The sequence below is a fragment of the Phyllobates terribilis genome, unplaced genomic scaffold (assembly GCF_046119375.1).
Source record: "Phyllobates terribilis strain yellow unplaced genomic scaffold, ASM4611937v1 Scaffold_12__6_contigs__length_324123572, whole genome shotgun sequence".
In the NCBI taxonomy this organism is placed as follows: domain Eukaryota; kingdom Metazoa; phylum Chordata; class Amphibia; order Anura; family Dendrobatidae; genus Phyllobates; species Phyllobates terribilis.
In genome coordinates, this window is record NW_027362772.1 from 68681848 (window position 1) to 68706275 (window position 24428).

At 48.2% G+C, this 24428-nt stretch overlaps 1 protein-coding gene across 2 annotated transcripts in view; it reads left to right on the forward strand.

The window, feature by feature from the left end:
- Nucleotides 1-24169, forward strand: part of LOC141172090 (cell adhesion molecule CEACAM1-like) — a 65509-nt gene extending 41340 nt beyond the window's left edge. For both annotated transcript variants that reach the window (XM_073655931.1, XM_073655932.1), the window contains 3 exons: nt 22369-22418; nt 22917-22949; nt 23698-24169. In XM_073655931.1, coding sequence (XP_073512032.1) covers nt 22369-22418; nt 22917-22949; nt 23698-23745 — 131 coding nt within the window. In that variant the 3' untranslated portion in view covers nt 23746-24169. The remainder of the gene's footprint in view (nt 1-22368; nt 22419-22916; nt 22950-23697) is intronic.
- The last annotated feature ends 259 nt before the right edge of the window (nt 24170-24428 follow it).

A 24428-nucleotide genomic window follows, 5' to 3' on the forward strand; every position in this document is an offset into this window, starting at 1 on the left:
CGACGCAGACTAGGCCCCAACCGGAAGCCGCCGCCGCGACCCCTGTGACGTCACACGCACCGACCCCGAGCGTGACCAAGCAGGAAGTAACACCAGCCTGGTCGCAGGGCCTAGAATTCCCGGGCGTCGCATCACCAACAGCGCCCCCTACCTCCGCGGAGCCTCCGGCCTGGCCGCAAGGCCAGGTAGCCCAGGGCGCCGCCGTCCTAACGGTGCCCTTCACCTTCCAGGTGCCCCAGGCCTGGCCGCAAGGCCTGGGCAACCCGGGCGCCACCACCACCGCGCCCGCACCCGCAAAACCAAGGGTGCCGCGTCTGGGAGAGGACTTGTTTGCCCAGCACACGTGGCCGGACGGGCAGCCTTTCATCTGGCCCCAGAGGTATTATGAACTGGAGCACCAGAGGAGAGTTGGGGCCATGTGTGCACCCCTGATTCCGGCTCCGAAGCCCGTGATAAGGATCTCGCCCCCGCTTGAAGAGGCCCAATTTGAGTGGGACCCCACCGGAGAAGACCTAATGGGGTTCACTCAGGAAACCAGGGCAGCTGCAGCGGAGCGTGCTGAGTGTTGCCGACAGCAGCTCGAGGAGTTTGCGAGGGAGCGGAGAGAGAGGCGGGTCCGGGAACAACAGGCCCAAATAAGGAGCGCCGAGCAGAAGAGCCGAACCAGGAGGGACCCCCGTGCAGTGCACAGTCCCCGTACCACCGGGACTGTAATAAAGTTTAACCTGCAGCATGGGTGGGGCTTCATTAGAGACAACAACACCCCCGGCGACGTCTTTGTCACGCGCAGAGACGTGGAGTCCCATCTGCCGGAGGGGCACAGAGGTCGTGACCTTTACATCGGGGACGAGGTCACCTTTACCCGGCACAAGTGTGCCAAAGGACCTTACGCCCTCCATGTGCATCGCCTGACAGAGGAGGAGCTGCGATGTGAGGAGGAAGAGCAAGAGGATCCGGACGGGTCTGAAGCTGAGATCCCCAAAGAAGGAGCAGGAGGAAGACGTTGTTGGGTACAGCGGAGCAGGTGCTGTAAATAGTTACCCGATCGGGGTATAAAGAAACTGTTACTGCAAATATAGTCCCCGTTGGGACCAGCTGAGTGAACTGTTTACCCGTTTACCCTTAATTCCACAGGCTGAGGACTGTGAGCAGCCATTCCCTTTCCCTCCTTAACTGGCCGAGGACTGAGAGCGGCCATACCCTTGTACATAGTTGCGCTTCCTAAAGCGCCCCCTACCGGTTTTATAGGAAAACCATGTTTTCTAGAAAGACTGTCGCACTGTACCCGGTCACACGTTGCACAGTGACCGGAGGAGGAGCCAGAGGCGACGAGAAAGTTTTATATATATAATGTTTTATATATTTTATATGTTTATGAAAAATTTTGTATGTTTTTGGTGTTATGTCTTACAGCCCGAGGACGTGCTGTGATTTACCAGGGGGGAATGTAGCACCCTGAGGATTCGGCTGCTACAGGGGTATTGCACCTCAACCCAGAGGTGTGATATTCCACTCCCGGGTAAGGATGGAGTGTGGAACTGAGCTCGGTAGGCTGCATGCACTACACACATCCCATTTCCGGGGAACAGGCCGACGGTACTCCCACTTAGAAATGTGCAGGTACGACCGAGTCTGTTCCTGGCTGGAGTGGGAGGGGGGTGGTACATCCCAAGTAGTGTAGGGGCAGATAGGGGGAGCAGCCTGGGTAAAGATAGGAGCTCATTGGGTGCTGGTCACCTGAGCTCACACATAGAGGGTGTATATAAGGTGGGCACCAACTAAGAACAGGGTCAGTTGCAGAGAGGAAGTCAGAGAGGAGAGAAGAAAGACCCAGAGTGAGAGAGGAGAAGAGAGAGAGAGAGACCCAGAGGGGGAAACAGCAGAAAAGGACTCCAAGATCCCAACTTAAATCCCCGGGTGAAGAGTCGGCACAGGGTACCGGAACCCAAGCTGGTGGGGGCAAAAACACACCCCAGCCAGAGACCGGAGACCGTGGGCAGCGTTTGTCACGGTCACCCACCACATCCACCACGAAGGCATACCACGTGGAGGGTCAGGGAACCCAAGGCCAAGGGTCTCCCAACAGAAGGCCCGAGGGAGCTGGACCTGGGTGGATCAATAGTGGGGACGGCCAGAGAACGGACAGAAAGAGAGCTCAGGGTCACGCTCCGGATTTATTTGGGGGTTGGCTGGATCCAGAACCTGGTGGACGCAGCACGGCTCGGGAGGTCACTCGAAGCTGGAGTGACCAGAACATCAGCAGTGAGTAAACATCCTAAACTGCATAACCCGACTCTGTCTCTGATTGCCGTCTAAACTGCATCACCACAACCCCCATCCTCTGCACCTGATCCCCCTGAGGCTATACCCCACCCGTTGGGGGTTATACCATCAAAAGCTGCACCAACACCATCAGCCTCAGCGGACCCTGCTGCAGCGGCGGCCATAGTGACCGCAATACAACGGGTGGCGTAGTCGACAATAAAGAACTTAATAACATCTGTAGGACTGCCACATACAACTGAGTTTGACACCCTGGGCACGGACCGGGTCACAGCCACTCGGAAGACTACAACCCCCATCTGATCCGGCTCCGGGTATTCCCCTAAAGAATATGGCCCAGGGGGCGCGTCACTAGATGCCCAAATATTTTTTCAGAGCTAGATGCAGAAAAAAATTATATTGAATTTGCAACCTGATGGAGGTCAGTATAGATGGACTAATAGACCAAGTCCCACACACTGCTAGAAGCCCAAATATTTTTTCAGAGCTAGATGCAGATAAAAATTATTTTTAATTTGCAACCTGATGGAGGTCAGTATAGATGGACTAATAGAATGATGCTATGCCCAAAAGGTTTTACTTCACTAGGTGCAGTAAAAAAATTGGTATTCTATACACAGGTGGTGTAGTTTGCACCACAGATAGGCTATTCCACTGACTAACACACTCTGCAATAGGCCAAAAAGGATTAGCTTTGCTAGATGTAGCCAAATGCTGTGAAAAAAACTTGCACAGCACTGGCACAGACCTGCCTGGCAAAAACTGATAGGAACTGATGTAACGTAGTCCTGAAAAGGACTGCAATTGCAATTAGTTTTTACTCCCAACCTATCTATTTAAGAGCACAGACCTGCCTGATAAAAGTCGTAGGAAATGCTGTAACCTAGTCCTTAAAAGGACTGCATTCACAACTATTCCCTACTCCCAAGCTATCTGTAGATTTGTGCGAAAATTGGCTTGAAATTAACAAGGTATAGCGCACACAGCAACAGCGATGCCGTCTAACACACAGCTGCAGCAGTGAGAAAATGGTGGCGACGGGGAAAATGGCTGGGTCTTATAGGGCAAGGACATGTGACATACACTGCCAATGACACATGCCCTTGCTTGTGTGAAAAAAAGCACTTTGCTCCGTGTGTGCGCTGCTGATAGGCTGACAGATTGCACTTCCCCACTGTAAATGCGGGAAAGAGAAAAAAAAATGGAGATCTTCATTATTCCTGCAGAGATCCATCCCCTCCCCCTCCCCCCGCCCTGCTGTACACTCAAACTGTGTATTAACATTAATTTTCATCATTACTGAGAAAAAAATCCAGTTATAATTTTGGTGCACGAACAGTTATGGAACATAACCTCGAACAGCCGAATTTTTTTCGAATCGTTTGTGTTCGCCGAACGGCTCGAACACCGCCCAAAACAGCTCGAATTTGAGATTGGCGAACAGTTCGAGTCGAACAACGCTCATCTATAATTACTAACCCCATAGTCAAAGTTAAAAAAAACCACAAACACCCAGAATAAAGTCCTTTAATTGAAATAAACACGCAATTCTTTATTCTTCTAAATTAAACCATACTTACCATCACGCCCATTCCAGCTGAAACCAACGATCTCCTGCAATAAAAGAAAAATAATAAAGCAACATCATCCTTATCTTTCGATGGTTCCCAGGACAGCTCCAGCTCTGCTACATCGAGATGACAGGCTGGATGGCAGCTGAAAGCTGCCATCCAGCCTGTCATCCCGCAGACACTGAGAAGCGCAGGCTTGATTGTGCTCCTCAGTGTCTCGCTGTGACGGCATCCAGATGAGCCGAGGTCATGTCCAATGAACTCAGCTCACCTCATGCACATCACTGACAGCGTGGGAAAACTCTCCTGCACTCAGCGCTTCAGCGTGAGAATTCTCCCACGCTGTCAGTGACGTGCATGAGGTGAGCTCATGTCCAATGAACTCAGCTCACCTCATGTACGTCACTGACAGCGTGGGAGAATTCTCATGCTGAAGCGCTGAGTGCAGGAGAATTTTCCCACGCTGTCAGTGACGTGCATGAGGTGAGCTCATGTCCAATGAACTTAGAATCCTATGGATGCGCCAATTCTGGGGCGGCTGACGGCTGGTGTTTCTAGCATGGGAGGGGGCCAATATTCATGGCACCCTTCCTGGGCTATTAATATCAGCCCCGAGCTGTCTGCCTAGCCTTTGCTAGCTATTAAAATAGGGGGGACCCCATGTCATTTTTTTGGGGGGTCCCCCATTTTAATAGCTAGTAAAGGCTAGGTATTCAGCTGGGGGCTGATATTAGTAGCCTGGGAAGCTCCGTGGGTATTACTCCCTTCCCAGGCTTCAAACATCTGCCCCAGCCGTCTGCTTAACCTCCGCTAGAGCCTTTAATTATGGGGAACCCCACGTCAATTTTTTTTTAAATAAATCCTTTATTTTAACACTAAATGACAAGTACAGTAATCAACACTGTCACTGTACTTCATATATATGTGACTGACATGTTTCTATCTATCTAATCTATGTTTGATTCTCTATTCCTTCTATTCTAAATTGTCGGGTACCGCTGCTGAAATGCCGGCCGGCTTTTTTAAAGAGACAGTGCATGAAAACACTATTATTTTTTTTAATAAATCCTTTACACTAAATGACAAGTACAGTAAGCAACGCTGTCACTGTACTTCATATATATGTGGCTGACATGTTTCTATCTATCTAATCTATGTGTGATTCTCTATTCCTTCTGTTCTAAATTGTCGGGTACCGCTGCTGAAATGCCGGCCGGCTTTTTTAAAGAGACAGTGCATGAAAACACTACTATTTTTTTTAATAAATCCTTTACACTAAATGACAAGTACAGTAAGCAACACTGTCACTGTACTTCTTATATATGTGGCTGACATGTTTCTATCTATCTAATCTATGTGTGATTCTCTATTTTTTCTATTCTAAATTGTCGGGTACCGGTGTATGCCGCTGCTGAATTGCCGGCTTTCCATGTTTCACTGTGAGCACTGTTCCCATCGATTTGGGCAATCACTGTAATGCCACAACCACCATCGCTGTGGCATTACAGTGAGTGGCAGACAATCCCTGCATGATTGGTGCTCTAAATAGCGCCAGACATGCAGGACACGCTTTTGGTGCACGAACAGTTATCGAACATAACCTCGAACAGCCAAATTTTTTTGCAAATTGTTCAGGTTCGTCGAACCACTCGAACACCGCCCAAAACAGCTCGAATTTGAGATTGGTGAACAGTTCTAGTCGAACACCGCTCATCTCTACCTACCAGTAACCCTTGGTGAGATTGAGCATGCTAAAGTACTGGGCCTGCCCCAGTCTCTCAATCAGCTCATCCACCCTGGGCATTGGATAAAGGTCAAACTTCAACACTTAATTTAATTTCCGGAAATTGTTACAGAAGTGTAACGATCCGTCTGGTTTCGGAATCACTACGATGGGGCTAGCCCACTCACTCCGTGATTCCTTGATGACGCCTAACTGGAGCATTTGTTTTACCTCAGCCGTGATGGCTTGTCTCCGGGCTTCGGGTACCCGGTACGGTCTCATTCGCACCCTTACCCCAGGTTCGGTGACAATGTCATATTGGAGAACTGTAGTCCTACCCGGTAGCTCTGAGAACACGTCGGTATTCTATTGCACCAGCGAGTGAGCCTCCCGTCACTGCTCTTTTAGTGAGAGCATCACTTATCCTGACCTCTCCCCCGGACGCTTCCCTGGCTGAAGGTAGAGAACTCTCTGATGGCATGCCCGAAGTGACGTCTGTAATTAAGCACTCTCGTTCTTTCCAAGGTTTTAGCAGGTTTACATGGTAAAGCTGCTCAGGTTTCCTCCTTCCGGGCTGATACACCTGGTAATTTGCCTCCCCCACCTTTTCTCGAACCTCATATGGCTCTTGCCACTTGGCCATGAGCTTACTCTCAGCTGTGGGTACCAGTACTAACACCCGATCGCCCTTGTTAAAAGACCTGACTGTGGCTCTTTTATTCTATGTGCGCCTCTGGGCTGCCTGGGCATCTAACAGATGTTCTTTCACGATGGGCATGACCGCCGCAATCCGGTCCTGCATACTAGCCACGTGTTCAATTATACTCCTATGTGGAGTCGGCTCTTGTTCCCACGTCTCTTTAGCTATGTCCAACAGACCCCTAGGGTGTCTGCCGTACAATAACTCAAAGGGAGAGTACCCTGTGGAAGCCTGGGGTACCTCACGGACGGCGAACATCAAATAGGGTAGCAACATGTCCCAATCTCTTCCTTCCTTAGAAACCACCTTTTTTAACATGGACTTGAGGGTTTTATTGAACTGTTCTACTAGCCTGTCGGTTTGAGGGTGGTACACCGAGGTGCGCAATTGTTTAATTTTTAGCAGTTTGCACAGTTCCCTTGTGACCTTGGACATAAAAGGGGTCCCTCGATCCGTCAGGATCTCCTTAGGTAGTCCAAGGCAGAACATGGTAAACAGCTCCCGTGCAATCAGTTTTGCCGAGGTGTGGCATAGCGGTATAGCCTCCGGGAACCGGGTGGCATAGTCGATGACCACCAGTATATGTTTGTGGCCACGAGCGGATTTTACAATGGGCCCTACCAAGTCCATTTCAATCCATTCAAAAGGTACCTCTATCACTGGCAGGGGTACCAATGGGCTATGGAAACTTGTGGTGGGTGTGGTCAACTGTCATTCGGGGGAGGATTCGCAGTACTTTTGGACCTCCGCGTAAATTTCCGGCCAAAATAACCGCTGCAAGATATGGTCTTGCGTCTTTTTAACCCTTAAGTGTCCACCCAGCAGGTGTGTGTGTGCCAACTCCAGAACCGCCCGACGGTACGACTGAGGTATCACTAACTGTTCCACGACCTCGTCCTTGATTTTTTCTACCCTATAGAACAACTCACCATTGACTACCATGAGTGGCAATACAGTATCTGCACCAGGCTGTTGAGCTACGCCATTTACCTCTAACACCCTTTCCCGCGCCCGAGTCAGAGTGGGATCCTGTAGCTGAGCTGTCCCAAACGTGCCCCGGGACACTTCCAGCTTGGGGATCTATGGGGTCTCCTCGACCTCTCCTGCCAGCACCTCTAGGGGAGACCTATAGGGGTCACACTCTGTCCCTAGATTGGACACCCCTACGGCAGGTACCCCTGACTCGGGTTCGTAGGGTACAGCGCCTGTAACAAATTTTACCGGGGGAGAGTGGATTTTGTTTTTCCAAAGAGTCCAGAACAGGGGCAAGTCTCTTCCCAACACAGTCCCATAGGGAAGAGTTTTTACCACCCCCACCACATGTTTTATGTCTCCACATGGCATGGACAAAACTACCTCCGCGGTTGGGTACTCTCGGAGGTCCCCATGGATACACACAACCCCAACTGTCCGTCCACTGGGGTTGTCTCCTGCCACCAGCGACCCATGTACCAAAGTCACTAGGCTCCCCGAGTCTAGGAGGGCCTCCGTGGGGTACCCATTAACCAGTACCTGGCACACTTGAGGTTTACTGTGCGAGGGGTCGGCACTCGCAGTGCAGACGGTCTGGGCGTACATTGAGTCCCGGCGGTTATACCAGCAGTCCATAGGTTCTGTAGTCAGGGTGCAGTTAGCAACCACATGTCCCAGCCCCTGACACCGCCAGCACCTCATGGTGGAGATACTGTTAGGTCTTGTGACCGTTTGGGAGGGAACCGGTTTCCTGCCACTCTCACTCCGGGGTACCCCATCAGCATGGGTACGGTGCTGACTGTCCTCAGCAGAAGAACGCGACACCTTTCCCGATTCCTGGGTTGGCAGGGATCGACGTAACAGCCGCGAGGGGGCAGAGTCTCGGATAAAGTCCTGAGTGACCGAGTAGTGCTCGATCAGGTTGACCACCTGGTCGAGGGTGCCGGGGTCCCCTTGCCCCACCCAACATTGGATAGCTACTGGCAGAGTCCTCACCTGCCAGTCGACCACCACCCTCTCCACCATCTGGGCTGGAGTCAAAGACTCAGGCTGGAGCCACCTCTTTACCAGCTGCAAAAGGTCATTAGCCTGAGACCAGGCAGGTCGAGTTTCCACATAGGCCCATGAAAATACGTGCTAAGCCCTCACGTATGTATTGACCCCCAGTCGGGCAAGGATCTCACCTTTGAGCCTTTGGTAGTCCTGGGCTTCCTCCCGACTGAGGTCGAAGTAGGCCTTTTGGGCATCGCCGAGCAGAAACGGAGCCACCACTTCTGCCCACTGGCCAGCTGGTAGGTTTTCCCGCTCTGCTGTGTGCTCATAAATGGTCAGGAAGGCTTCCATGTCGTCCTCCGGTCCCATTTTCCTCAAAGCTGAGTGAACCTTGTCCCGGGCCTCGCGACATTCCAGGGCTGGTGCCGTTGGTGTCTCCCGCAGGGCAGAAATCTGTTGCAGCAACAGTTCATTTGTTTTTTGCTGCTGCTGGTACAGTAGCTGCTGCTGATTATGCTGCTGCTCCCACTCCTGCTGTTGCCGCTGAGACTGTGTGTAGCCCAGGGGATGGGGGTTAGTTGGAACCCGGGCTTTGTTGAATGGTGACGTCGCAGTAGTCGGCTCCCGTGCCCGTACCCTGGGCCTCTCTTTAAAAAGGGGGGTAGTTAATTATATGGAAGTTCGTGACGCCACCTGTGGTGTCTGGTGAGAATCACCAGCGCTACGGCAGTCCGCTGAGGCCAGTGATAAGGTAGCTTGGTGGTATAGCTCCCCACAAGTAGAGCTAGGCCTCAGGGGAGTGTATGTAGAGGGGATGCAGGACAGAGGGGACCCAGCCGGGCCTACAGAAAGACAGGCAAACACACACAGTTCTCTTCAGTACGTTTTACTGGTGGAAATTCAGGCACATCCCGGAGCACTGTAGGGTGAAGGGTGCATTTCAGGATTCTCCCCCCAGGGAGCGGGTATAGGGCCTCCTGTTACTTGCTTTTGCGGTGTAAGTTTCTGACTTGCCTGGAGCTAGGCCTAACTTTGTCTCTGTCCTGCACTGGCTGACTTTGTGGTAGGGCCTTCTCTTGGAGTGCACGCTCCCAGCTTGTGGGGCCTATGTGTCTCCTGGCTCTGTTACGTATCAGCTGCTGAGTGATCCTGGGACCTGTAGTTCTCCAGGGATTCCGGTTATGTCTTACTGAGTCTTAGAGATCCCTGTAAGCTCGGACCCGGTGTCCGGTATTTGTTTCGGGGTGAGCTGGTTAAGCTCCTCTGCCTCCAATGCTACTCACTTTCCACTCGCCTTCGGCCGCTCAGGGCCCTCACTAGGCTATTCACACTAACGGCAGCTTGCCGCGCTTCACCGCTCTTACGGTGTCGGCACACCTTGGGCTCCCTAACTTGAGCCTCTTGAGTCTGGACTGGGCCTCAGGACTGCTGAAGGCCTAGCTTACCTCACACAGCAACCTGGGTTCTGCTCTGCACACCTCGCTCTTCACTCCTTGTGCACTCCAGACCAACTGACTCTGCCTAGCTCCACCTCCCCTCTTTATATCCCTAACGGGCTCCCTCTGGTGGTCTGAGGTGGGAGGTGGAGGTGTGTGTATGCTGAGGGCCTCTGGTGGAGGAATGCTTTCATGCACCCTTCTAGGATTTGCGGTACCAAGCGCAGCTGGGCGCCACATTCCCCCACTTGCAAAGCTCAGCACTCCCGGGCTGAAGTAAATTTTAAAACAGTAATAAACAATAACAATCTTCCTTTTATGGGAGGCACTTTGCTTAAACGTTGCATAGAAACATAAACAGATATATTCAATTTACTAAGTAACCCCGGAATCCGAGTCTCTTGTGGTGAGGTTCCCAGACAGGATGTCCATCTCACAGTGTAGAGTACTTGGTTGTTTGAGGGACCTGTCCCAAACCCTCAACGTAGGCCCTGGGGTGGCTGCAGGGCATAGAGATCCTTCGTTGGACCTCCGATAGAGCCACTCCAGACAGGTTTTGCTTCCGAGGTCACCTAAAGGGGCACTCCAGGAAGTGCAATTATTTACAAGAAGCAGTTTTTGGGCTGCACACAGTCCTCAGCCACAAAGTTCTTAGGTAAATATCAAAGGAAGTAATTAGGCAAAGTGTCCATTAATAAGGCAAAACACATATCATGTTAAATACATGAAAATAAACAATAATAACATACCTCAGGGGCAACTATCTACACTAGTCAGAAGTTTGACTATTTTACTCCGTGTATCTGACGAGGGGGTTGACCTTGCGTGCTACGTGTTGATCTGCATAGTACCGGGATCCGTGAAGTGCTAGTAGGTGCACTACCTCCCAATGTGTCAGGACTAGGTGTAGAGGGGCTACAGGACTGTATTGACCTCACTACAGGACTGGCAAGTATACCATTAGCTGGGCCTTCTTGCTCTGCTCCAACCGGGGATCCTTCTTCCAGAGACTCTTGTTGAGCAGGCACTTCTGAAGCGCTTACAGGTTCCTCTTGCTGTGGGTAGAAGGTGATTACAGTGATGATCACTGCTCCTCCTATTTGAGGGCAATCTGCCGGGAAATCTCCTAAGTCTGTGTGTATCACTGCTTCTTTAGGCTCCTCCGGTATGGTGAGAGGCACTTCTTCTTGGGGCTTTAGTAGGTCTGGACACAACTTTAGATGATCCCTGGATACTGTTGCAGACGTTCTTCCTCCATCTCTACTGATTAAGCAGGTCTTAATCTTGAATTCAACACAGTGTAGGGTTCTTTCTCCCACTGGTCATCAAGTTTGTGGTTTCTTCTCTTCCTTTTCAATACTATTTCTCCTGGTATGAAGGGTTCTGCGGGCGCACTTTTGTTGTAGTGGGCCTCCTGCTTATCCCTCACTCGAGTGAGACTGTCCTCAACACAGGCTTGTACCCTCTTGTACTGCTCCTGTCTGGTAGTGTCCCAGTCCTCAGTGGTCACATCCGCTTCAGGTTCCACAACACCAAGCTCCAGATCCATGGGCAGCTTCCCTGGTCTTGCTCGCATGAGATGTGCCGGAGTGCAATTAGTGGAACTTACTGGTATGTGGTTGTACAGATCCACTAGGTCGGGTAGTAGCTCTGGCCACTGATTTCTCTCCTCGAGTGGTATAGTTTTCAGCAGGTCGATGATGATGTTATTCATCTTTTCACAGAGACCATTGGTTTGTGGGTGGTACGGGGTGGTCCTGATCTTTTTACACACGTACAAATGGCAGAACACCTTGAATAACTCAGCCTCAAAGGCCGGGCCTTGGTCCGTCAGCACCTGCTCAGGGTATCCATGGGGTCTGCAGAAACACGCCTGGAAGATTTTTGCTGCTTTCTCTGCCATCAGGTCCTTGACAGGGGCGACCACCAGGAACCTAGAGTAGTGATCCACCATGGTCAGTGCGTAGGAGTACCCTGACCTGCTGGGTGACAACTTGACATGGTCCTTGGCCACGATCTCCAGGTGTCGAGTCGTCTTGATGGGTTGCAGGGGTGCCTTCTGACTGCTGTAATCTTTTCTAGTAAGGCTACAGGGTCCACAGTTTCGGCACCACCGGTCAATGGAGCTGCGCATTCCTACCCAGTGCAATCGACATTTCAGTAGGGTCTCTAGCTTTTTCCAGCCAAAGTGCCCCGCCTGATCGTGGTAGGCCTCCAACACCATTTGGATGTCTGTCTTCGAGACCACTATCTGCCATACCATTTCATGGGTTTTTGAATTGCCGTACCTCCGACACAGCTTCTCACGGTAGATAAACAGCCGGCTCCTCTTGTTCCACAGCTGTTTTGCTTGGAGAGACGCTTCCTTCTCCAGGGAGGAACCTTCTTGGGTTATCAGTTCCTTGATACGGCTGACAACCAGGTCACTGTCCTGGGTCTCCTTCCAGCTGTGGTGAGGCAGAGGGTTTAACGTCTTCCCACGCTGCTTCCTGGAGGCTCGTAGCTCATGGATTATCCTATTCCAGTGAAAGGCAGGTAGCTCGATCTCTTCCAGATCATCCACTTCTTCGTCTGTGTCTGATTGGTGAGGCATCCTGGACAGGGCATCGGCGTTGGCATTCTTGCGGCCTGCCCGGTATTTAATTGTGAATTGGTAATTTGACAGCCGAGCCATCCATCGCTGCTCCATGGCTTCTAGCTTGGCTGTTTCAAGGTGAGTTAAGAGGTTGTTCTCAGTGAAGGCAGTGAACTTGCTGGAGGCTAGGTAGTGCTTGAACCGTTCAGTGACGGCCCAGACAAAGGCCAGGAACTCCAACTTGAAGCTGCTATAGTTCTCTGGGTTCCTCTCGGTCGGGCAGAGCTTCTTGCTTGCGTATGCGATCACCTTCTCTTGGCCACTCAGCTTCTGACTTAGGACAGCACCCAGCCCTTCGTTGCTGGCATCAGTATACAGCAGGAATGGTTGGCTGTAGTCAGGGTAGGCTAGGATCTCGTCGCCTGTCAGGATCTCCTTCATCTCCTGAAATGCCTCGGCTTGTTCTTTACCCCGGTGGAACGGGGACTTCTTGCCTTTGGGGGACTGCCCTACCAGGAGGTCTTGCAGATTGGCTGCTTTCTTAGTGTAGTCTTTTAGAAACCTCCGGTAGTATCCTACTAGCCCCAGGAACTGACACACCTCCTTGAGGTCCTTCGGCTCCGGCCACTTCTGGATGGCGGTGACCTTCTCCGGGTCTGGTGCTACTCCCTCCGGACTGACGACATGCCCCAGGTACTGTACGTTTCTCTTGAGCAGGTGGCATTTTGAGGGCTTCAGCTTCATCCCGTACCGGGACAGTGACTCAAATACCTCTGCCAGGTGTTTCAAGTGGTCCTCGTACGTCTTAGAGTACACTATCACATCATCCAGGTAGAGTTACACAGTCTCGAAGTTGCAGTGTCCCAGGCAGCACTCCATCAATCTCTGGAACGTTCTGGGGGCATTGCAGAGTCCAAACGGCATACTGTTGAACTCGCAGAGTCGCATCGGGGTGGTGAAAGCCGTCTTCTCCCGATCCTCCTCAGCCACAGCTACTTGCCAGTACCCACTAGTGAGGTCAAGGGTGGAAAAGTAATTTGCAGAATTTAAGGTTGCCAGGGACTCCTCAATACGTGGTATGCATCTTTATGTGTAATGTGATTTACTTGTCTGTAGTCCACACACATTCTCACGCTCCCTTCCTTTTTCCTGACTAGCACTAGGCGAGCTGCCCAGGGACTACAACTATCCCTTACTACCCCTGCCTTCTTCATGTCGTGCAACATCTCCTTCGGCTTCTGGTAGTGTGCTGGTGGTATAGGCCTATATCGTTCTTTGATGGGTGGATGGTCACCTGTGGGGATATGGTGTTGAACCTCCTTAATCCTCCCAAAGTCAAGTGGATGCTTACTGAATACTTGTTGGTATTCCTGAACCACCCGGTTTACCCCCTGTTTCTGGTGGGCAGGAGTGGTGTCTGTCCCAACATGGAGCTGTTGACACCAATCCTCCACCTGGGTTTCAGGGTTGTTATCCTCCACTTCTTCTGGTGAGGTTAAGGACTCCGTCTCATGTATGGAGTTGTTATCTACGGTGTATAGTTTGGCAACAGTGGCATAGCGTGGTAATCTGACCTCGTCCCCCCCACAGTTGAGAAGACGGACGCGCACCCTCCCATTGCGTACATCCACTACTCCTCTGGCTGTTAAGAGTGTCGGTCTGTGTTCTGAGCTAAGGGGTTCTACTACCGCCTGGTAGCTCTGTCCTTTAAGACCTATCGCTGCTCTACACCAGATAAGCATTTCATACATTGGGGGAATCACAATGGGTATGGGGTCTGTTACCCGCGCATTACCAATCTCACCACCGGATAACTTTACTTGCTGCTGGCACATCAGGACTCGGATCTCCTTCTGCAGCGCCCTTCTCTGGCCTGGTCTTGCAGTGTCAGCTATCTGTTGAAGCAAGAACACAACTTCTCCCAAATAGTTACCAACAATGTTAGTGCCAAGTACCATATACAAGTCTTTATCATCAGGATTTGTCTCTACTACAATTAGTCCCTGGTCCTTCAGCTCCACTCTTCCCACCTTTACTGCCACATTCTTAACCCCGACTAGGTTAAGGGGGAGTCCGTTTGAGGCATATACAGAAAGATTTGGAGCTGGCGGCCTCACATCGTCCATGGACCAGAACCTTTTGTAGAGGACATCAGGCATGATGGTTACCTGAGATCCTGTGTCCAGCAGAGCGTGTGTCGGGATGCCGTCCAGCACTATGGACAGGAAAGGTCTTCCTCCCAAGAACCTACTGTACCAGTCTGATGGGCTTGGGGACTTTACTCCTGGGTGTCGGCCCTCGGCCCCAGTGTTTCCTCGTTAAAAGGACAGCTCTGGACGAGGTGACCGGTCTTGTGGCAACGGTAGCAGACGTGGTCCCTCTGTGGACGGCGTTGGTCGCTGCTCCTCCCAGGGGTTGGCGTTGTCCTACTCCTCCTTCGCATCCAGGGGACATCCTCAGGGCTGTCAGCTAGTAGGATCCTCCCTTCTGCCTCAGGCTCCGTCCGCAGCTGCAGGGCACTCAGCACAGTGGTCAGGGTTTTGCTCAACTGACGCACTTCAGAGCGCAGGCTGTCCAGCTCTCTAGGGGACGTTGCTGGAACCTTGGCTTCAGCAGACACCGGGGAAAAGGTGGGTGTTGCAGGCACTGAGGTGGTCCCACCCTGGTAACTTTGGATGGCTTTTGTTTCCAGGGGCTGCAGTCCTTTTATAGCCATGTCCTTAAGGTTGTCAAAGGTGGCATCTGGATGATTCAGGGACCACCACCGCACAGTCCTGCTCTCCTCTTGGGACCTCAATCCCCGGATAAACTGTTCTTTCAGCATTTTATTTTCATTTTCTATGCTGGTCGGACTAACCTGTTTCAGAGCTCGCAGGGCCCCTTGTAGATGCCAGGCATATTACCGAACATTGTCCTCCGGTTGCTGAGAGCAGTTATAGAACGTCTTCCGGAGGTCCGTTTCAGTAAGATCCTCAAAGACAGTCTGTAACTTTTTAAAGATGGCGGACACTGACTCCTGGTCTGCGGCCGACCAGTTTTCTACTTCATGCTCCGCAGCACCAGTCAATTGTCCTAATACTACAGCGGCTCTTTGCTTGCCTGTCATAGAGTACATGTCCAGGATACCGCATATCTTCTGTTTGAATCCAGACAGGGTTTCTGGTTTGCCGCTATACTGAGGGAGCCACTTTGCTCCAGGAATGTACGGTAGGGTTATTGGGATGACAGGAGTGACAGGACCTGCCGATGGGGTGGCTGCTTTGGCCTGCGCGGCGTCAGGTGCGGGTTGAGCATCAGGGCGGTCAGCCGATTCTCCTGCGTTGTGCTGTGCCTCGGACATTCTGGCGCCCCCCTAGTGAACCGTGGCCTACTTTCTCTTCTTTTCTTCCGGTAGGCCGCAGCTCCGCAGGTGACGGTCTTCTTCAGGACCTTGCGTTGCTTGCGTCATACGTCAGCACGCTCACCTCGGCTCCTTCCAGGACCTGGCGCTTCCTGGTATGACGTCTAGGCGTGGGGCGTATTCGGGGCTTTGCGCGCTTTTGCAGGTATGCCCCTTAGTTTCAGCGGTTACGCCCTTCTTTTTCCTGCACACAGCACGACAATGGCGGCCATCTTCACCACAGTTTAATACACAGTTTTATTAAAGGCGCACAGTACCCGGTGGCAACGGGCACAACACTCCGTTGTTGCGGCGGGCACGGAATCCTGTTCATGACGCCAAGAAAGAGAGATGTGTAGCCCAGGGGATGGGGGTTACTCGGTACCCGGGCCTTGTTGTTTGGGGACGTCGCGGTAGTCGGCTCCCGGGCCCGTACCATGGGCCTCTCTTTAAAAAGGGGGGTAGTTAATTATATGGAAGTTCGTGAGGTCTCAGGGCAGCGTATGTAGAGGGGATGCAGGACAGAGAGGACCCAGCCGGGCCTACGGAAATACAGGCAAACACACACAGTTCTCTTCAGTACCTTTTACTGGTGGAAATTCAGGCACATCCCGGAGCATTGACATGTTGAAATTGACATGTTGAAATTGACATGTTGCGAATTTGAAATAGAAGCACATCCGGCACAAGATTTCCATAAATCCCATCCATTTTGATGGAACTGGAAGAAATTGCGTTTTTGATGCAGCAAAAATACGCACCCTCAAAAACTCACTCAAAACTCACGGTTGGCACACAGCCTAAGCCCAGCAAATCTGTACATTGGTTTTCCCAGTTAAAATTCAATACAGAAAATCCGCAGAATTTTTGACACTAAATTAATGAGGATTTAAAGTGTTTAAGTATTACATCACAGCGAGCCCCATGATATCTTCAAAGATGGAGGCCAAATAGTTTTCCCAGAATATAGAAACTGGACACACAACACATGTACACGTTTAACAATTGAGAAATTCAGGGGCCTTCACAGATCACGAGAACAAGGTTCTCTTGAGCCTGATCCCAAGTGAGTGGTTGTCAACTTTGAGAATCACCACCACTTCATTCACTGTTTATGGGACTGCCGGTAATAGTAGACCTCAATTATCTCCAGCAGCCCAATAGACAATGAATGGACCAACGGTGTAAATGCTGGACCAGCGCTCCATTCTGATTGGGCTTTGCAGAGGTTGGGCACATACTTGACTGCTGCTCAGTTTTGAGTCCTGACATCTATTGAAACATCTGTTGCTTAGACCTTCACCCCTTAAACCATGTACATGTATATAATCGCTGTAAATCTTCTTTCAATCTTGTGCACCATTGGCCCCCCATTATGTGATCTCAGAATAACAATGGGAGGGGCCTTCTGGAGGCCTGCTGAAGACCCCAATCGCTGCAACCTTGGTACTCCTGTGACGCTTGGTCCACACGCTGAGCTCTATAGGAAACAGATGTTCACTTTATTTGCAATATTGTATAATGAAAATATTATAATCATGAAAAAAAAGAAATAAAAAATAATAAATAAAAAATCATATTTGGGACTGCCACATCTGTAAAAGTCTGGAGTATCAAAATATAAAATGAATGGAAGATGTATTGAGGAAAGTAAAGATTAGAAACAGCAGATTTGCATTTTTTTCAGCCACGGCTCCATCATAAAAATTGCAACAAAATAAAAAAAAAGATCAAAATATTGTATCTTTCCCAAAATGGTATGAATAAAACAATCAGATTGCCATGCAAAAAATAAGCCCTTACAAAGCAAAAAAAAAACCTTAATTTTTTTCTCCAGTTAAATAAGAAAAAAAGTCTAGCAAATTTGGCATCACTCTAATTGTACTGACGTGATGAATCAGGACTTAGGCTATGTGCCCATGATGCACAAATGCTCTGGATTTTTCCTGAGCGCTTCTGCATCTCCCTGGCAGAAAAAAACACATGTGGATTGTACATGCGGATTGTACATGCGTTTTTCCTGCCAGGGACATGCGGATGTGAAGCGTTCTTCACATGCATTTCCGCATGCGGGTTATCAAGCGCTTTCCAAGTGATTTTAGCATCACTTGGAAAGTGCTTGACAACTTGGTCACACTATATAAATCCATGCAACCGGAATGGATTTATATAGTGTGACCGAAAGAATGTTAAAAAATAAATATATACTTACCTTCCGATGGCCCCGGGTGTCTTTATTCGATGCGTCTCGACTTGCCGGCAGCTCGCGGTACACTGAAGGACCTGCCGACGTCAGCGTCGCGTGACCCGTCACATGACTAAATGACGTCAGCGCAGGTCCTTGAGTCCACCGCGATCTGCCGGCAAGCCAAGACAAGCACACCGGGGGCCATCAGAAGGTAAGTATAATGTTTATTTTTTATTTTATTCTTTTTTTTACAGGTTCTATGGTACCCGGGTCCGGAGGAGAGTCTCCTGTCCTCCACACCTGGGTACCATCCGCACATTGGAACGTTTGGATTCTGCATGTGCAGATGCAGTGATGCGGATTCCATGCGTTCCAATGCAAGTCAATGGCGGCGAAAACGCAGCGCGTCCGCAAAATAATTGGTAGTGCTGCGTTTTTTTCCGCAATGATAATCCGCAGCGGAAATTTCCCCAGCATGTGCACAGCACATGCGGATTATCATTGGGGAACATGGCAGGCCTTATACCATGTGTTTTTTAAGCGTTTCTGTAGCGGAATTGCCGCTGCAGAAACGCTTAAGAAACACATCGTGGGCACACAGCGCATTCAGACGTCCGTACAAATCGGTCCAAGATCAGATCGCAACGCATGGACTGTCTGTAGGTCTCCCAACCCAAGCTTGACAGCTTCATAAATTTCTATTCAGAGCCGGTCCATGCATTGCGATCTGATCTCAGACCGATTTATACGGATGTCTGAATGTGCCATTAGAATCAATTTTATAACACAATTAACACCGTAAAAATAAAACCATAGCGTAATTGCATTTTTTGTTTTCACAATTTCACCACACTTGGACTTTTTTTTTCCATTTTCCCAGTATATTGAATATTAAAATGAATGGTTTCATTCAAAACTACAATTTGTCCGATAAAATACAAGCCATATATGGCTATGGCGACAAAAAAAAAAAAATATGGCTTTTGGAAGAAGAGGAGATAAAGATAAAAGCACAAAAACGAAAAAATAAATAAAGAGTTAAAAGAAGTATCTGACCTTAAATTTTTTTTTTGGGACTTAAATAGTTTCATTAATTCTTAATCTACAATATCTTTATTGACAAGATTAAAATGTAGCATGTTAGCTCCTTGAAGCTGCCACTAGAGGGAACTTATGAATTTACTGCATACAGATAACAATAATTATAATAATCATTATAATAATAATAATCATATTCATAATAATACAATCTGCAGTAATCTTTATCTTTCTTTCTCTGCTGGAATTTAAAGCTTCTTTGTGAGGCTAGTCACTACTCACGAATAAGCTGTGAGACATGGGTAATTAAAAAGTCCAGGGTCAGACACCAAGAGGGCTCATCATATACAAAGGGGTAAGACAAAAGGAGTAGGCAGGTTACAGTCTAGAGTCAGAATTCCAAGGTCAGAGTGTGTCAAGAAACAAGGGGTAATACTAACGGCAAATTCAGGGTCCAGTAACAAAAGGTCAGAATGTCAGAATAGCAAGCACAAGACACAGAGGACAGACTTACAAAGCTGAAAGCTACGACTGGCAGCCATCTGGGACAAACAGTTTAGCTAAGTAGCTGGGAAATCGCTTGGAATAGGGAACACCTGAAGGAAGCTCAGCACCTCCCTTTCCCAGATTGGACGACCAAGCTGTCAGTCACTGTGTCGAAGATACACTGAGAGGTGAAATCGAGACATCTGCATAAGGAAAATGGAGTGCTGAACGATATTTTAAAATGAATCAGGACAGAATTTTAGATCTAATAAAGACCTGTCACTTGCCATAAATATGTAATTTTCTTACCTGTTGTAAATGCCGCTGTTCTCCTAAATCCGGCATTGTTCTTCTTTTATTCTTGTGCCTCTCCATTCTTGAGAAATTGCCTCCTCTTCCTTTTTGCAACCGGTATGTGAATTTAGTTTTGAAAATGCAAAAAGGAATAATTTAAGACCATGCCCCATTGGCTAAAAAGACTAGGTTTATTTACAAGGAAGAGGAGGACATATCTCAGGAACGCAGAGGCTCAGAAACAAAAGAAAGACATTACCAGATTCAGAAGAACATCGGCATTTACATTAGATAAAAAATACATATTTATAAGAAATGTCAGGTCGTCTTTAAATCATGCAGTATTAACAGATGGAGAGTAACTTTAAAGTGATTCATAATGATAAAAAGTCTGTAGATTAATGTGTAGTCTCATATTATTATGGTGTTGTGAAGACACAGGGTCTTCCGTGGGCGTAATACCACTCAGACAACAAAGGGTGAGAGTAAAACAGTGTGGTAATATTTTATTGAACCACCAAACAGACAATGAACACATAGAATAATCCCAGCAAAATACTCAAGATGGTACAACATTACACAATATCACCCTTCTGCTGGCCTGATGGGAATAGAGCAACTGCGACTTTGGGATTTCCAGGGCCAACTACCTCAACCAGTGGCACCCTGCTTTTGGCGGACCCTCACAGAGAGGAAGTCAAGCTTAGCTAGCTGACAGTCCATCGAGGTACAAGGCCAGGAGACCCGAAGGTCCCATCCTGGCCTCTTTGAGAGTTTCCATGGGGCCAGATGATCGGCTGGTCCCAATCTGGCTTCTCTGAACTTCTCCATGGGTTTCAGGTGACCGGAGGGTCCCACCTGGCCACCCCAAACAACATATCCATGGGGCCAGGTGACTTCATCATCCCAACCTGGTCTCCTCAAATGTATCCACGGGTTCTCTGATGGTCAATGGAGCAGATCCATATCCTTCCAATCAGGGCCGATACCCTTAGGCCAACATCATGTAGAATCCAAATCTATGTCTCTCTGGATAAAGCCATGCTGCCAAGCTGCTGTTCTGAAGAGTCTGACTGATCTCCGATTCCCCTTTTAGCAGGATAGAAAAACCCTTTTTATATTTAAATCTGTGGCTAAGGTCATCAGTCACAGGTTGGGGGGAAAGGTGCAGGGATCAGGTCTCATTGTTTGTGCTAATCCCACTGCTCTTGTAAATAAACTAGTTAGCTTAGTACAATATGAAATTAGCATAGTAACAAACAACATTGTTCCCAAACACTGAGTCACTGTCCTTCTTGATTGGCCAAAGAAACACATACATTCAAAGGTCAACACAAACACAATAGTGTATTTCTCTTAGCTTAACAAATCTAGACATCTGGCTGATTAAGATAAGAAGCTGTTTCGTCACATTGCTCCCCCATCTTAATAAACCAGACATGATAGGATCCCAATCATCCTTCTTCACTTATTGGAGACAGTCCATCAGCATGTCTTTAAGCACAGACACGAAAGTAAGAGGTCTCACCTTCATGAAAACAAAACTTTGCATCATCTAGTTTAATCGGAGCATAAACCATGTCTTCCTTGTGAATAAACTCCACACGTAATTGATGACAACTGACTCGTATCCATTACATCCACACATGCCGTCCTTAGCATCCTGTGGTTCCTGAATTAAATCAGATGACTGTCGGTGGCCTGGTATTCAATCCGTTGAATCTGGCACAGCTCCTGCAGTTGCCGTTTCTTGTTGCTGCTGTATATTCTCTCCAGTTCTCCTTCCAAGGCCGGGCTGGTGGAGTTGGACATGGTAGCATCTGAAATCCACTGTGTATGCCTCACCTATGGTCTTCTGGGTCAGTCTATATGTCTCCCTGGTTGTGGAGCCCTTTGGACAGTGTGTGCTAAGACCAGTCCCCTTGCAGCTCCCCCAGATCCCCTGGGCTGAGTAATTTCCCACTATTGCCACCAAATTGTGAAGACATGGGGTCTTCCTTGGGCATAACACTACTCAGACAACACAGGGTGATGGTAAACAGTGTGGCAATAATTTATTGAACCACCAGCAATCAATAACATATAGAACAGTCCCAGCAAATACCCAAGATGGTGCACAATTACACAGTCTCACCCTTCCGCTGGCCTGCTGAGATTAGAGTCGTGAAATATGTGGCCAGGTGACCTGATTGTCCCAACCTGGTCTCCCTAAATGTATTCATGGGTTCTCTGATGGTCAATGGAGCAGATTCGTATCCTTCCAGTCAGGGCTGTGTATCCTTAGGCCGACATCATGTAGAATCCAAATCTGTGTCTCTCTGGATAAAGCCATGCTACAAGCTGTTGTTCTGAAGAGTCTGACTGATCTTTGATTCCCCTTTCAGCAGGATAGAAAAACCCTTTTTATATTTAAATCTGTGGCTAAGGTCATCAGTCACAGGTCGGGGGGAAAGATGCAGGGATCAGGTCTCATTGTTTGAGCTAATCCCCTTGCTCTTGTAAATGAACCATCTAACATAGTACAATATGCAATTAGCAAAGTAACAAGCATCATTGTTCCCAAACACTGAGTCACTGTCCTTCTTGACCAGCCAAAGAAACAGATACATTCAAAGGTCAACACAATAGCGTATTTCTCTTGGGTTAACAAATCTAAACGTCTGGCTGATTAAGATAAGAAGCTGTTTCATCACAGGTGTCTTCATATTATATCTTTTCCTCCATCCCCAGAGTCATCGGAGAATAGACAGAATCAAATCACCGTATATGAGAATGTGACGGTAGGTGATGATGTCCTAACAATGTTATCATAGAAACACAATTACATGGAAATATTTACTAAAATCCATCCTGGAACAATTATAACAGATAGCTGGATTACCGGTACCTTTCTGTATTTGTGTGCTCTATTAAGAAAATATAGTTGCATATTTTTATAGTTAGCGAGTTGGAAAAAAAGATCCAAATCCATGAAAGTCAAGCCTTTAAAACTACATGTCCCAACTGAGTCAGACATCACCTCAATGTTCACCATTGAGCCAGTGTAAGGCACCAAAACAAGGAACCACAAACCAACACCCCCCGGCAGAAGGACATCAACATACCTCACAAACGATCTCATCTACATGCACATAGCAGCCGTTCAGACTCCTCGGGGGCGTGAAGCCTATAAATGATGGAACATAATGTAAAATAACACACAAACAACTAAAAGAAACATGTAGTGACGATTGCTTGTGGTCTACCCTTTCACATCTTAGTCCACTTTACTTTTGAAGGAACCGCAATCGAAGGAAGAATCTTCATACATGGTGAGTAGGGAAAGTCTGCTTTCAAGTTTTGATGTCTGTAAAGCGCTGTGGAAATCAATGGCGCTATAAAAGCGAGTAAAATAAATAAAAAACTTCTAAGTTACCATGTTTTTTAAAATTATTATTATTTTTACTAATGGCCACTGCAGACGAGCGTGTGAGTCTGAGTTTCGTCCAGAAAACACTGCAAACTTTTTTCGAACTTTCATCCAATTTTCATCCATATATCTGTTTTTTTTAAGTCTGTGTGTGATACGTTTTAATATATCTGAACTAAAAAATGTAAATGATCAAATACAATTTCCTGGTTTATAATAGAAATGTATCCGTACAAATCGGATGACACTTTCACACTCTGTATGGGATCCAATTTTTTTTACGCATCCATAGACTTTAATGGGTAAGTCTTATCCAGGACTCAGAAGAAAGTAATGCATGTTGCATTTTTTTTTTTTCACGGACAGTCGGGCTGGAAAAAAATCGTTCATCTGAACAGCCCTTATGTATAGCATGGGTCAGTGTACTCTGCGTGTGTTATCCGATCAAAAATGGGACAGCACATGTCCGATTTGTCCGCTCATCAGCATGAGCCCTTAAGCAAATTCCACATACAATTCCCATACTTGCACAATGATAAATCTTAGTAGTATAAAGTGATTTTGTTATAATATATATTTACTTTTAGATTGTTTTTTAGATTTTATGGTGTTTTACGGCAAATTTAAATGTCTACCTGTTTATTTTGTAGGGTTTGCAGTGCAGAACTGAGGACACATATACTGAGCTGAAAGCATAACAGATCTATCACCATCACACAAGAATGTCTATATTTATTAGACATCAACGACGACCTGAGCACTGACTGGAGTCTACACTAATCCTTATCTTCTCCCCAAGTCAGCAGATTTTGCTATGTAATTCGAGAGCAGTATGGTGTAGAGGCAGAGACCCTGATTCCAGTGATGTGTCACTTACTGGGCTGCTTGTTGTAGATTCAATAAAATCAGTGTTTTATCAGCAGGAGATCATCACTAGAGGACTAGTTGTCTTGTGCCACGTAGTCAACCTGCTCTGTGTAACCCCTCCCCCACCACTGTTAATTTATATTGTACACAGAACCCAGCCAATCAGTGGTGTGGGTGGGGTTATACAGAGCTCAGCATTCAGAGAACTGCTAGATCTGTGGCAGAGAAAACTGATTTTATCAAAACTGTATCAAGCAGCCTAGTAAGTAATACAACATTGGAATCAGGGTCTCTGTCCTTACATCATGCTGCTCTTTGATAACACAAGCCTGGTGACAGATTTCCTTTAACCCCTTAATAACATCTGACGTACTAATACGCGTCTGTGCCCTGGGACTTAAGAGCCAGACCCGTATTAGTACGTCATGGCGATCGCGCGCGCACACAGGCTGTGCGGGCGCGATCGCCGCCGGGTGTCAGCTGATTGTCATAGCTGACACCCGGTACTATGTGC